This window comes from Ciona robusta, chromosome 4 (assembly GCF_009617815.1).
Source record: "Ciona robusta chromosome 4, ASM961781v2".
Lineage (NCBI taxonomy): Eukaryota > Metazoa > Chordata > Ascidiacea > Phlebobranchia > Cionidae > Ciona > Ciona robusta.
This window is the reverse complement of record NC_143238.1, coordinates 4610724-4624835: the sequence shown is the minus strand read 5'-3', so window position 1 is coordinate 4624835 and position 14112 is coordinate 4610724. Positions and strand designations below refer to the sequence as shown.

The following is a 14112-nucleotide window of genomic DNA, read 5'->3' as shown; positions in this document are numbered from 1 at the left end:
ATCTTTAAAAATTAAGTAATACTAAAAGATTGTTTAAAGTTTTATCCCCTCTTGTGATTACCTTACATTTACTGCCAGAAATAATACACCGAACTGATTATACTGTCTACAATAAACAAAAACAAGTATCCGGTAATTTTTATTTTCAGTAGTCTGTATTTTCACCGAAAAACATTATCGTGAAAAATTGTAAGAAAGCGATCAGAAGTTTAATGATTTTAATTTTCAGCTTTGATTTCTTTTTCTTGTTTCTCCGACTTTTTGCTTCGTTTTTGTTTCGAAGCTTTGGTTAATTTCTTTTTTTCTTTAAGATGACGCGCTTTTAACTGTTTTCTACTTTCTTTGCTTTCTTCTCCGTTATTCATAGTTCCTAAAAAAAGTAAAACAAAATTAAATTACAAAAACACTTCTCTTAACTTTTGCATAAAGTTTGTTGTTATGGTTTTTCAAACGTTGTTTTATTTTTTCAAAGTACAATTTATTTAAAATGTTAGGTTTAAAAAATATCCTTTTACTAGAGAACATTTTAAGAACAACTGGTAAAATACAAACCTTCGTTTTCAATATTTTCTGCATCATGATTTGCTTCCTTGTTTTTCTTCTTATTTTTTCGTTTTCGTGACCGTTTGTCCCCAATTATTTTACCACTTTGTGACCTGAAACAATAATAATAATTTACAGTTTTTTAAATACAACAACAGAGATCAAGTTGAATAAATAACATCTACTGTGGTCATAACACACGATGACAATTTTCACAACCTATTACTTCAATTAATGTAACTTTTCTCGCATGGCAGGACAGACAGTTCTTATAACATGGGGGTTTTGTTTCACACACCTTGTGACTGCTTACAAGTTACCACATATGTATCTCTGTGATTGACAGCGAAAGAGATATAACCAAATGTAGAAAACATCAAAGCATAAAGTTTAACAATTTTCAAATAAAACTTACACTAATCCAAACACATTAAGTATCTTCCAAGTAAGATTGTTGAGTTCTTGCGATCTTTTTACTTCTTCAATTTTAAGAAAATTTTGTAAGTGTTGAACAATTGGTGCTGATTTAAAGTCACTGTTTGTAGATTTCAATGAAGAAATGCATTGGAACAACAACCTGGAACAAAAACAGTTAAATATAAAAAAATCTTCTGGTAAATTTTTTACGGAAATTATAGTTGTGGTTCAGAAGAAAAACAACCTATTTAATTTTACATTATTTTAAGTGACTATTATAAAGTTATATTGGACAAATAAATCAAAATAAGATTTGAGTGCATATACTCATAACATAGTTGTTTAGCGCCACCATATATTTCCGTTTCAAGGAATATTTTATCACAATTTCATTAATAAAAAGTGACTGCCAAAACACGTTACACATTACATTGTTAGATCAACAAAACTAGATAGAAGTGCATAACATACTTAATTAATGCCACCATATATTTTCCTTTCAATGAATCCTTATCATCAACTACTGTTGATATGATGTTAGTAATAGCTGTCAATATTTCACTAGATGATTCCTTGATAGATTGGGGAACAGGGGAAGCTTGGTAAAATGATGACAACATCAGGCAAGCTTGGGTCTGAATATACAATAGTTAAATAACATATAGTTACATTATATGTTGGAATAAGATGCACATCAGTCAGACATGGTGTTTTATGCACTGTTTGTGACTTTTTAAAATGTGTAACATACAGTAAGAATGGACAGATTTAACATGGTGTATTTAAACAACTTATGTTAGTTGCTAAATGATAATATAGGTGTCTCCTTATATACAAGGCCCACATGGGGTATTTTTATACCTCATGTTTGCTGTCAAGTTATACCATGGTTGTTTTCTACACGAGACATGCATGGTGCATCCAAAACAAAAAAGAATTTAACATATAAAATGCTACAAAAAGCAATACATTCACTCATTGTTTAGAATGTTTACAATATTCAATACCTTTCTATAAAGCTGTATTCCATCTGCCACCATAGTAGTAAGAGGTTGTATGAGACCTTGTGCATAGTTTGGATATCTGCTGATAAAATCCTGGATTACACACGCTTGTATTCTGCTCTCCCGTTTTGTCATAAAGTCCTCCAGTGCGGAGGAATAAAGGGAACAAACTCGATCCACATCAACTGCTCCGGAAGAATTCCTGGTAAACAAGGAAGTTGTAGCATGGGTATAGTAGGAAATTTTCATATTAAATGAAATGCTTATAGTCGTGTAGTATGGCTGGTGTAATTACGAATTTATTCCTGCTTAAAGAGAAATTGTTGCAAGAAATAGAAAACAAATGTCATTTTACTGAGGTGCAATAATAGAATTTGAATTTGAAATGTTACTTAGTAAAACTTTTTTGGATAAAATGTCAATTTTATTTTGGACAGTATGTATACTTTTTTGGACAGTATCTATAACTTTTTTTGGACAGTATGTATATTTTCTGGACACCGTGTATATTTTTTTGGACAGTATGTATATTGACAACTCATATATAAACTTACTTTGAGTCTTTGCCTGGATTACCAGACAGCACACGCAGGTATAACATACAGCAGTGAGAAGCTAGCTGGCTAAGGAATACACCACCACTTGCACTGTAACATTTCTTTAATGCCTTCGCTATGTTGTCATGGCAACGATTTATGACATCATCATCAAGCGAGTGAGGGTAGCCCTTCATTTTGCAAAGTTTGATCCTGAAAAATAAGAAGTCTTATAAATTCTTAAGGTAACTCTTTTAAAAAATAAAGTAACTTAAAAAAATAAAATAAGTCTTTTAAGAAAAGAAGACCTAAATCTCATAAAAGGAAAAGATTTAAGATACATAGACCTATAGAAGCAATGATTATTTTAACCCTTCATTTGGAAAGTTTAATCCTGAAGAGTTACAGGTAAAAGTCTTATAGTTTAACAGGTCACTATGCAAGCACTGCTGTGTGGTTTGTATATTACATGGAAGTTAAGATTATTTTTAATGTGTTCCTAGAAACTTCAGCTGTAGTTATTCTAATGGTCTCATTTAATACAGTATTGCTACCATTTGAAAATAAATTAGTTCAAGTTAACTGCAGTTGAAAATTTAAACCTGAAGATGTAATATTGTTAGTGGTAAACTGTGTAAAACCTCAGATGCTGTTGAAACAGAAAAAGTTTTCTTATAAATTAAGCGAAGCTAATAGCATTAAATTTGAAAGTGTTAGTAGAAAATATAGTAAAGCCACATTTGTATTTGAATTATACAAAGATTTTTAGAGGGCTGCAGTTTCTAATCTATTGATTTACTTATCAGTCGATATACAAACATAAAATGACAAAATAAACCAAAACAGAAAATAAACAACAAATAATACTGATTGATTTTTACGTAAATTAGAGATAAACTCTAAATTTGACAAAGCCAAAGACAGTTAAAAATTTAGCGTTAATAAACAAATAGCAAACAATTTGGTTTACTGTTAGAAGAACAGAATATAAAGATGTTTTTTTAAATATTATTTCAAGTTATGCCAAAGTAATGTAACTAAATCAGGTAATATAGGTAAATAGTAAGGAGTAGAAATGGGCTGTTTTTAGATTACAGTATTACATAATCTAATGTAACTTATGGAAACCAAAGAATCAGTTTCATGCTTAAATTATTTACAATTAGTTGCTCATGGTAACTTATATATTACATAAGTAAAGTTGGCTTTAAAATTCCTAGAAACTTAGTAATAAAGTGGCTCTGTTAAACCCTATTGTCCAGAGGGCAATTAACCCATTTGAGGCCATAAAACCACAGACTGAATCTCACAAGGCTAGTGGTGCATTAACTAACACAACAAAAGCTAAGATTGATTGCTGTGAAATGGAGTTTGGAAAACTATATATAGCAAGTATATAATACTCTGCAAATAAGCTAGAGCCGTTACTTGGCAGAGTGAAAAACTGTGGAGAATTTTCTTTATGGCTGTTTGAAATTCTTATAAAAAACTTTTGATATTGGGTTTAGTGATCAAACACACAGAGGGGGGTTGTTTAAACAATCTATGTCTGCAGATGTCCAAGCATTCCTTGGAATGTGGTAGGAAATATGGGCTGTTGGACTGACAGGGAAACTTTGCTTGAGATAAATTTACAGAAGCAAAAAATAAAGAGAGTCAAGCAATTGTTAAGTAAAGGTAAATTATTTTTTTTTTACATTTTATTGATTCATATTTACTTTTATGTGTTTTTCTAAGAAAATGTAGATACTGTTTTAAATAATTTACTTTTATATAATTTGCAGTTAAAAAACCTTAAAGTATGTTTTGGCTGTCTTCCATATGTATATATACATACATATTGTATTACTTAAATAGTGTAAAATATACCAAAAACCATATCACTTTTTTCTAACTAACAATCTTCCACTTCAAGGTGCAAACCCAGATAACTACAGTGAGGATTACAAGTGTTCATTGCTTAGTATCGCTATTAGTCAGCGAAATGAGGCCATGGTAAAATGCTGACTCATGTTTTATGACAAAATTTTAAAGTTTTGTTTCAGGTACGAATTATGTTGAAAGCTGGTGCGTCAACCAACCAAAACATCTGGCATTCACAACATGACTGTAAACCAAGCAGTTATGAATATCCTTTGCATATTGCTGTGTTCCAAGGCAGTATGGGGATAATAAAGGTAAAACTTACTTTGTAAAAAAGCAGGACAACAGCCATTTTTAAACAATAGTGAATTATTCAAGTAGTTTTTTATGTGTAAAACTCGATTAATAGATATATGATTGTTAATTATCATTTTTACGGATTTTATGAAACTATGTAAAGTTTTTGAATGATACAGTGAATTATTTGATGACGTCAAGTTAGTTTATGTTTAACAGATTTTTATTATTATTTGAATAAATGGATTGTTTTCCCCTCTAAATCACTATATATAAACCAATATAAAAATAATTCAGCAAAAAATCTTTTAAACAGGCATTGGTTGAACATGGAGCAAATGTTGATATCGGTCAAGACTCAACAATAGGAACACCACTTCATCAAGCAGCTAAACAAGGCCATAAAGAGGTATATCTGGATCAATTGTACTAAATAATAAACTTTTTTTTCTAAAACATTATAGTTTTAAAAGATTTTTTTATCTAAAAAATTAAACTTTTTTTTTCTAAACAATTAAAACTTTAAAAAAAATTTTTTTTGTTAAATATTATTATATTATCTTTTACTTTATATTTTAATTTTCAAGGTGACAGCATACTTGCTGAGCAAGAATGCCGATATAATCGCGATTGACCGAAACTTGAATACTCCCCTCCACACTGCAGCTTTATATGGATATGAAGCGGTTGCTAAAGTTTTGCTGCTTAAACGCGCACCTGTTAACGCTAAGAACTCAAACTTATCCACTCCTCTTCATTGTGCAGCAAGCGCTGGAGCATTTTCTGTCACCAAACTTTTATTAGAGCACGGGGCAAGTGTTTCTCTGCGTGACTTTGCGAATAAAACGCCTCTGGACCTTGCTAAGAATGAAAGTATTAGGAATTTGCTGAGACAGCATAATTTGAATCATACCCAACAAGAGAGCCATGTTTTTGGATTACCCTGTACTGCTTTGCATACTATCAAAGAGAACGAAACTCTTTCAATACAACAAAATAACAACAAGAACAATTCAAACAGACAGTTAAAACAAGCAACAGACACAACTGAAAACAATCTCAAAACTCAGACTTGGAAACGTATAGAACAAAAAGATGGGGAAAGCAAAAGTGAAAATGTTGACACTCATCAATACTGGAAAGTAAGAAGATCTAAATCTATGAATCAGAAACGAATTATTCGACGCAGGCCAACGCAGTCTACATTATCAAGGACGCAAAGCTTTTTAATTTAATTTTGTTTTTATCTTGTTTTAGATCATTTGTATGGAGGAATCAAAGACCTATGGTATATCATTCAAAGTATAGCCAGCAATTGGAAAATATAAAATTTATTTTAAAAATGGAAGGTTATTGAAGATTTTTAGTAAAGCATTTCCTTAACCCAAATGTTAGTGAATTGCCATTTTTCCTGGGGTGTCATTCTTTTATTTATACAGGCATTTTATGTTTGTGCATTTTATCATTGTTGTTGCTATGTAAAGTTATGTAATAGAAGTTTTTTTTTAAACTTTAAAACACTTTGTTTCAACTACTTTACTTTTCAATGCACCTTTTTCGTTTTATATCTTCATGATCATGTTCGTATTTTAAAATTTTAAAAATCATGCTCATTGTGTCCTAGCTTTTAGTGATAATTTAAATCTAAACCAGGGATGGACAAGTTGGTTCACAGACAGGATTTTTTGCCAGTGAGACAGCCAATGCAGTCATACCACTAGAAAATAAATTACAAATGGAACCTAATTCACTAATTTGTAAAATAAAGTTACAAAAAGCCAGGAAAACTTCACTAGCTAACCAGCTGTGGCTTCTTTCTTTTATAAGCAAATTTGATGTTGGTAATAAACAAACTATGACTGTAACTAGTTCAGAATTCTTACTACCCTACAGCAGAGTGGCAAACTGTACATCAAATATGTGTGAATGGGATCTTCTGACAACACCATTTTAAAAAAATATTTGCCAGAAGATCTCTGTAACCCTTATAACACACAACAACATATATATATATATATAAGAAAAAGACGCACCTTAAAACGACAGTTGCACGCTCGGCCAATATTTCTTTTTCGGGATCTTTAGTGGAAGACTCAACAACATCAAGGAGCGGAAGAAGAAGATCAAGAACGAGAGGATTTGTCGTGCACTGCCTCGTGATGAAGGTTTCAAGAAGATCTAAACATCGGAGCTGGAAGTGAGTCACTTGCATCCGGTTGTTCTTCTTTGTCGCCTTACGTGATAACTGAAGAAGAAGTAGAGTTGGGTGGGGTAAGATGGGACATATTTTTAATCTTTTTTTCCTGTCACATTTGGTAGTAAACCATGTATATTAACTGAAATATATAACCATATTCTCAGGACTTTAAAATATTCTTGTTAATTGTTAAAAATATGATCACGAAATGTAGGATTTACTTTACTTTTCACCGAAATTTCTCTTGCTTATAATTACAAGGTGTTGTAGTAAAACTTAATCAAACTTTGTTTACTGAGAAATTGGACATCAATTTGACATCAATTTACACAGCAGCCTATCCTTGGCTTTTTTTAATGTTAAAAACAATTACCTTTCTTTGTTTAAAGATATCAGATAGCAGAGGATCAATCCTCATCATTGCATCATCACTAAACTCCTCATCTTCGCTTTCATCTTCATCATTTGCATCACTTTCCTTGATATAAGAATTTTATTTAATATTTTGACAAAAAAATAAACAAGTTAAAAGATCGTTTATCAATTTTTTAACATTTTTTAAGGTAACTAAACAACTAAAACAATAAATCAGAGCCAACTCTTTACATACTTTAATAGAAAAATAATGCTATAAATCTTAGATTTTTAAGGGATAAATAATGACAATGTATAAATGGATTAGATTTCATGTGGCTAAAAGATTAAAGGTAATTGTTACTCATTTTTCAACTGATTGATAAAAAATAAAAGTTGGTGTAGTGAATATTAATTTAGAAATGCATAATACTTAAAAATCTTAAAATAAAAACTTCCTAACCTCACTAGGAGCAGCTGCATCACCGAGAGCTTCCTTGATCCTTTTCTTAAACTCCTCATCTACATCCACAGCATCTTCCTCATCACTTCCATCATCAGATTCTTCTTCACTTGATTCAGAATCTGCATCTATAAGTTTTTTTTTAAATCAGTATCTTATGTTTTAAAATTTTAAAATTATATAGGTATAATATTTTATAGGTATATAATTAAATATGTTTTTTTAATTATTCCAAGCTACAAAACCATCTTTAGTCAGTTTTTAAATTTGGTCTCAAAGAAACAGACGTTCATTTAATTTAATATTCATTTTTATTCAGTTTAATATTAAAGCACAAAGACCACTCACCGCTCTTCTTCTGAGCTTCCTCTGCATTATCCTCCTCATCTCCCTCCTCATCCTCTCCATCCCCATCTACATCTTCATCATCTTTCATCAACTCTTCGCTCTTCAGTTTAAGAACCTGGAGGAAACATTTAAAAAAATCAAGACCATAAAAAACTTTAAAAAATATTACAAAAAATCACAAAACTTACAGTAGCTAATCTGAATTATAGATAAGAAATTATTTTTTTATTGTTTTTAACAATTAAATTGTAACCAATATTTCAACTATACACTGTTGAACTTACATCCAGCATTAACTTGAGTGAGCTTGGTGTTAAATGAGGGTTTATCAACCTAAAGACTTGTTCAGCTACTATTCGAACACTATGGGAGCCTTGGGACAACATTGTCAACAAAATTTCAACGATAACCTGTTTAAAAAAACAATACGTATTTTATAATTGGTGGATAAAAGCTACAGTATTTTATAAGTTTAAAAATATATTAAATGAAATCAATTTACATTCAACTAATACGACATACATATTTTAGGCTATTTTAACATGCACGAAAAACAAAAAAAATACATTTTTTAAGAAAGCTTTTTTAAATTTCCAGCTTTATTTAACTTGGAATTAATTTTGTAAATCACCTCTTGTAATATTGAGAACTGGAATTATGATCCTCGTATATATATATATATATATATATATATATATATATATATATATATATTGGGATCCAGTTACTTTTAAAATAACTTGTATGAGACTTACATCCACCCAGTGAGGTTGGTCAGAATCAGCTTTCTTAGATTTCTTGAAGAATCTTTCATCTACAATGACCTGGAGATCTTCCAACACATCAACTGCACTCGCTTGCACTTGTGGGTTAAAAGAGATGAGCTGTAGACCAACATGTAGAAGTAGAAGTTGTAGCGCAGTTGCTTCAGATGATTTACTGCTTCTTGTTCCTTGACCTGATTAGATTAAAGGATAAAATGTTGTGGTATAAAAACCTGTTTAAAAAGGGGAAATGTGCAATAAAAAGGTTCACCACTTATTTTAAAACACTAATCCATGTGTTTGAAGGCTATCAGTCTAAATATATATTGTATAAAGGCTATAAGTCTATACGTTTTATAAAGGCTATTAAGTCTATACGTTTTATAAAGGCTACTATTCTACATGTTTTATAAGGGATAATAGGCTTATATTGGGGTTAAAAAAGTTTAAATTTAAAAAAAGGGAAAATTTGCCAAGGATACCAGTATGGCTAATTTAGAAATATGGAGAAAAAGGTTGTTTGTTCTGAGAAAAATCAATAGTTTAGCTGCATACAAAAAAAACTTGCTTTTAAGTTTAGTAAGCTTTGCAACATAATCCATTGTCTTGGTCCATATCTGTTGTAGTTGGTCATCAAGTTGAAACACAGGTTTCATGCTTTTGTCAAGCAATGTCTGGTCAGCGTATTTTGTGATAAACGTGAGCCAAAAGTTGCCACTGTTCATTGTACCAGGTATACGTGGAACATTGGGTTTCTTTTCTTCAGTGTTTGTCTGTGAATAAAAAAAAAACGATTTAAAAAAAATAAAGTGAAAAAAATAAATTTTCATCTCTTTATTCCTGTTTTTGCACACGTTTTTTTTAAAGCTTATTTTTGTTATTATTTCTTTCTTTCTATTTTTGTCACATATTTTTCTTAAAACAAGCAATGTTATATGAAATTGCTACAGTAGGACAATATGTTACATTAGATATATATTAAATATGTTGTTGTGTTCTTGGGTTTGTATTGAGACGCCAAATTGTAGAATGAAAACTAAGGCGAGCACACACGTATATAAAGGGCACTAAATTGCGACATAGCGACACTGATTACTATACTACATAACTACACAATTAATAATGAAACACACTGACTGCGGCACATTGCGCAAGTCACGTGACTAAGGCATGCCAGTGCTTTTCTGTCACGGGTGTGCTCGGAGGCGTGTCCATAACATATGTAAACATAAAATTTTTTTTCATTAAAATTTTACAATTCAAGCTTTGTTCACCTTACCTTATCATAAACCAGGGGCAGCATATTATTGAGCCATGATAATACATTAGTGAAGCACTGCTGGATATGAGATTGAGTTGCTTGTGACAACTCAATGAAATCAGCTTTAATTGATCCTTCTTCCAACACACTTGAAGTGGAATTTTCCGCAGTCACTGAAAAAAGTAATTTAAATTTTAAAGTAACTTAATCCAGATCAAGTATTAAATAGATTGTTGAAATAAGTTCCTAAAAAAGTGGCCTATAATGTTTTTTTTATGTGTGGAGCAAACCATAAAACGTACAGAAACACTGGTTGGAACTTCAACTAATGGTTTTAAAATAGCAAAAATGTATCTTATGTTCAAAAGCTTATTATTAAAAAGCTATACAAGTTTAAAATGTTTAGATTTATATATTGTAGTGTTAAAATGTATACAATACAACTATACATTCAAACACATACACTTTTATATATCTATACACTTAACCACCATACACTTGGAAATTGTATAAAATGTCATCCTGGGCAATCAGTATAAATATCAAGTAGTGGAAAATGGAAATCATATCTACAAAATCACTCACCGATAAAATGAGAATGAACGAACAAGAACTTAATGATTGACCCAATCCATTCTTCTTCTCGTGGAAGACTCTGCATTCGAACCAAGTGAGAAAGTTGTGAACTACTCCATCTAAATAAAATATAAACAATGATTAACTGTTGATGTCTAGGGTAATGGGGCAATTCTTGTCCAACGGCTAAAACTAAGAAGGCATACCATTAAACTCTAGTTTGTATCACAGATCCAATAGCTTGCCTCTTCATAGGGCCTTTCGTTACTGGTATAGAATTAAACTACCGTTGTCAATTTTATAGAAAATAACATATTCCAAGGTAAATTTAATAAAACAAAATATGGGTAAAATTACTCAAAACATATTATACTTTTGTATGTAACACACACATTAAAAGCAATAAAAAACTGAAAATATATGTTTATCTTAAATTTTACCCAATTACCATTATCTAGTTGTTTACATAATTACATTACTTATATTAAAATTTGGTGATGTGTTACAAGAAACCTTAAATACTTGTATTCTAGGCATCTAACCTTCTTGCTACATCCAAGTTAATATCTTGTATTCCAACATCACCCCTTGTACCATACAGGAATAATTGTTTCAACCAAATGATATACTTCAGTAATGCTGGCAGTTTAAAATGACTAACAATTGAGTAAATAATAGAAGTGTGAGTGATGCTGTCAAGATGGATTCCTCCAGGACTGTAAAAGATAGAATTTTTAACATTTATATATAGTATATACCAGGGCATTAGTGTATATAGAAAAATGGTTGGAAATTGATGGTCTAGGAAAAAGTTTTACAAACTTAAAACCATTTTTAACAAGCCACTATTCACTAAGTTAAAACAAATTTGACTTACATCTTTTACAAAATATTTTATGAATCAGAAATAAGAAATACGATAAAAAAAACATACAAAGACTTAGACAAACTTACCTGCTAAACAATCTGAACAACAAATTGTATTGCACACCCCAAGATACATCCTGTTGGTTCAGTTTTTCACCCAGATATTTCGGCAACTCGTTTTTACAAATCAAGTGAAGGGGGTTGTCCTTGTTTAGAAGCGCGTGGTATAAATGCATCAGGAGATCCTTTGACCACACCTCACTCAACTAAAAGGAAAACGATACTTTTTTTACAATTGATTTTTAATAGCTGAATAAAATCAAAAAAACCATAACGAACTGGAAAAATCTGGAAAGCCAAGTGATCTTCAGGATAATTTTTAGGACCGTATTTATTAACCATAATATACCTGGTCCACTTCCAAACAACTCAGAGAATGAATTGCGAGTTTTATTGACAAGTATTTCCTCTCAGGGGAAGAAGACAAAAGAGTGGTTGAAAGATGTTCACTCCACAGCTTCCCGAGACTCTTTGATCCCAACTTCCCAACTGATGAAATGATGGAGAGAGCAAAGGGATTAATATTGGGATGACAAGATGTAGTTTCTGCAACTATTCTCGCTAAGTGCTTGAAGCAGTGTTCACCTGGAATAAAAGGATCGTGTACAAAGTTGTCACTTTAGTTATACGTGTAGGTGTAGCACTAAATTCCAAAGAAAAGTAAACTAAAAAAAGAACCAACAAAGAGATCTTGTACAAAGGTGAAAGGTGTAACTTTAGTTATACTGTAACACTAAAATTCCAAAGCAAAATTGTATAGACTAGATAGAGTAGACTTTCTGTTTTTCTATATATATATTTGTTTGACCCAAAAGTGTTTATACACTAAAACCCCCAAATCTATTGAGCACCCCCAAAGTATGAGGAACCCCTTAATGTTTTATAAAAACTTAGGATATTTGTTACTTAAGCAACTGTAGTTCTACATGTAAATTAGAAAACTGTTCTCTAACTTACCAATTATTTGACCCTTTTTTGATTTTTGTGGGATCCACTTATTTGTTTTTAAGTATTCCTTATTGCAGGTTTTAGGATGCAACTTTGCGCAAGTTTGCAACAAGTAAAGTATTTCAGGAGTGCATGATTCCCAACCATTATCAAATCGATCACTGATTAATGGCCAAACTGAATTTTTAAAGCTTTCGTGTGAGACCTGTAAATGAATGGTGTTAAATTGAAATTTAACAAGCTTTTATTTTAGAGCCAGAAAAGTATAAGAATAACCAAAATACAGCACGACTGTCAGTCATGTGATATGTCATATCCAGTTATATGTTTATGTTACAAAAATAGAACATATATATATATTGGAAAAATATGTTATTTGATATATTTGGGATTAAAAAGCTAAAGTTTGTTAATTATGGCAGGTCAACATGACAAATTCCAGTAGTCTGAAACCCAGAGAATCAAACTGTTATAGTTGTCACATACCATACCTACTATACTATAGTTGTCACATACCATACCTATTCATGTAATTTAAACAGTTATACAAACCTGGGCAGCTATTTCAGTTAAACCATGGTAAGTAATTGAGCGCAGAAAGTGTTTCGTTTCACTCAGTTTTACAAGCTGGGTGACTGTTTCTTTCAAACTTTCTGTTGAATTCTCGTCAGTCAGTTTCTTGCTTTGAATAAGCGACAGTAAACAAAAGACTCGTCCAAGATAAACCTCTTTATCTTCCTACAAGAAAGGGTAAATTATTACTAGTTTCTTAACAGAAAATCAAGCTGCAGGATTTATATAGGCATTCACCAAAACTGGTATCATTTTATAATTAACTAATTAACATACAAACAATATTAAATAACTAAAATTACATACTTTTGTAAAAAATTTAGAGAAAAAGGCAGAACTTACACTTTTATTATTTCCTTGAATTTTTAATTTTTCTTCCATTAACTGCATTAACTGATTACTATCAAACACAGAAGAAGGAATCAGAAGTAAAAGATTGGTTAATGCGGTCGCAAATCCAACTCTTGCAGATTTCCGATTTGAAGATAGACCTTTTACCAATCTACCAAGAACATATGATGCGTCTTCACATAATTCCTCATTCTAAAAGGATTGTAAAAATGTTTATTTTACACACAGCATAAATCTTTGTTGTTTTGAACATATGTAAGCCATTTATCTTCATGTGGTGGGCAATACTGCTATCAAAATAAACTGTTTTATATCTTGTGCATGCCTGTATCACTATCAACATAGGCATATTAAAAATTTTCATCTATTATACATATTGGTGGTTGATCAATGATCATATTAGTTGCTAAAAATGACATTAAATCAACTATATATATTTTTTATGACAGAGTAGTGTTACTTGTAATCATTTAACAAAATCTCACTTCGTTTTGCTTAGATAGAATTTGTTGAACCAAGTTTTGAGCAACTTTATTCCTGGCTTCTTCGTTATTGTTTCCTAAGTCCCAAAACAAAGACAAGTAACCAGAGTCAGGTTTACCAGCCATGCTTTAACACGAGCTAGTACCTGATTAAAAAATCGTTGTTTATATAATTGAACAAAACACTGCCAATAGTAAGGAAACGCAG

The 14112-nt window shown here is 31.0% G+C and overlaps 2 protein-coding genes across 4 annotated transcripts; one reads left to right on the top strand and one right to left on the bottom strand.

Moving 5' to 3' along the window:
• Positions 1-126: 126 nt before the first annotated feature.
• LOC149736886 (myb-binding protein 1A-like protein) lies at positions 127-14103 on the bottom strand. 2 transcript variants are annotated; one of them, XM_089876175.1, is made up of 22 exons: positions 13908-14103; positions 13414-13614; positions 13051-13236; positions 12508-12703; positions 11900-12135; positions 11578-11756; positions 11166-11339; positions 10633-10742; positions 10066-10220; positions 9355-9559; positions 8778-8980; positions 8307-8432; positions 8023-8137; positions 7675-7796; positions 7231-7335; positions 6694-6905; positions 2519-2713; positions 1968-2166; positions 1432-1595; positions 959-1120; positions 553-656; positions 127-370 (listed from the first exon to the last, which is right to left on the bottom strand). In XM_089876175.1, exons 1-22 carry the CDS (start codon positions 14028-14030, stop codon positions 219-221), a joined length of 3624 nt encoding a protein of 1207 aa, XP_089732301.1. In that variant the 5' UTR covers positions 14031-14103; the 3' UTR covers positions 127-218. The 2 variants fall into 2 exon arrangements, with proteins under 2 accessions (XP_089732301.1, XP_089732300.1); XM_089876174.1 differs by having other exon boundaries at positions 7675-7802; positions 13908-14102.
• LOC149736887 (uncharacterized) lies at positions 3873-6278 on the top strand. Of its 2 annotated transcripts, XM_089876203.1 has the most exons (5): positions 4056-4177; positions 4416-4495; positions 4546-4677; positions 4977-5069; positions 5248-6278. In XM_089876203.1, the coding sequence occupies exons 1-5, from the start codon at positions 4090-4092 to the stop codon at positions 5893-5895; spliced, it is 1041 nt and encodes a 346-aa protein (XP_089732329.1). In that variant the 5' UTR covers positions 4056-4089; the 3' UTR covers positions 5896-6278. The 2 variants fall into 2 exon arrangements, with proteins under 2 accessions (XP_089732330.1, XP_089732329.1); XM_089876204.1 differs by lacking the exon at positions 4416-4495 and having other exon boundaries at positions 3873-4177; positions 4535-4677.
• Positions 14104-14112: the final 9 nt, after the last annotated feature.

Coding starts and splice junctions, on each gene's coding strand:
- LOC149736887 (XM_089876203.1), top strand. CDS start 4,090: ATGGGCTGTTGGACTGACAGGGAAACTTTGCTTGAGATAAATTTACAG. Junction 4,178..4,415: donor CAAGCAATTGTTAAGTAAAG/GTAAATTATTTT, acceptor TTCCACTTCAAG/GTGCAAACCCAGATAACTAC. Junction 4,496..4,545: donor GTCAGCGAAATGAGGCCATG/GTAAAATGCTGA, acceptor GTTTTGTTTCAG/GTACGAATTATGTTGAAAGC.
- LOC149736886 (XM_089876174.1), bottom strand. CDS start 14,030: ATGGCTGGTAAACCTGACTCTGGTTACTTGTCTTTGTTTTGGGACTTA. Junction 10,221..10,632: donor CGTTCATTCTCATTTTATCG/GTGAGTGATTTT, acceptor TACTTTTTTCAG/TGACTGCGGAAAATTCCACT. Junction 9,560..10,065: donor TGCCCCTGGTTTATGATAAG/GTAAGGTGAACA, acceptor TTTTATTCACAG/ACAAACACTGAAGAAAAGAA.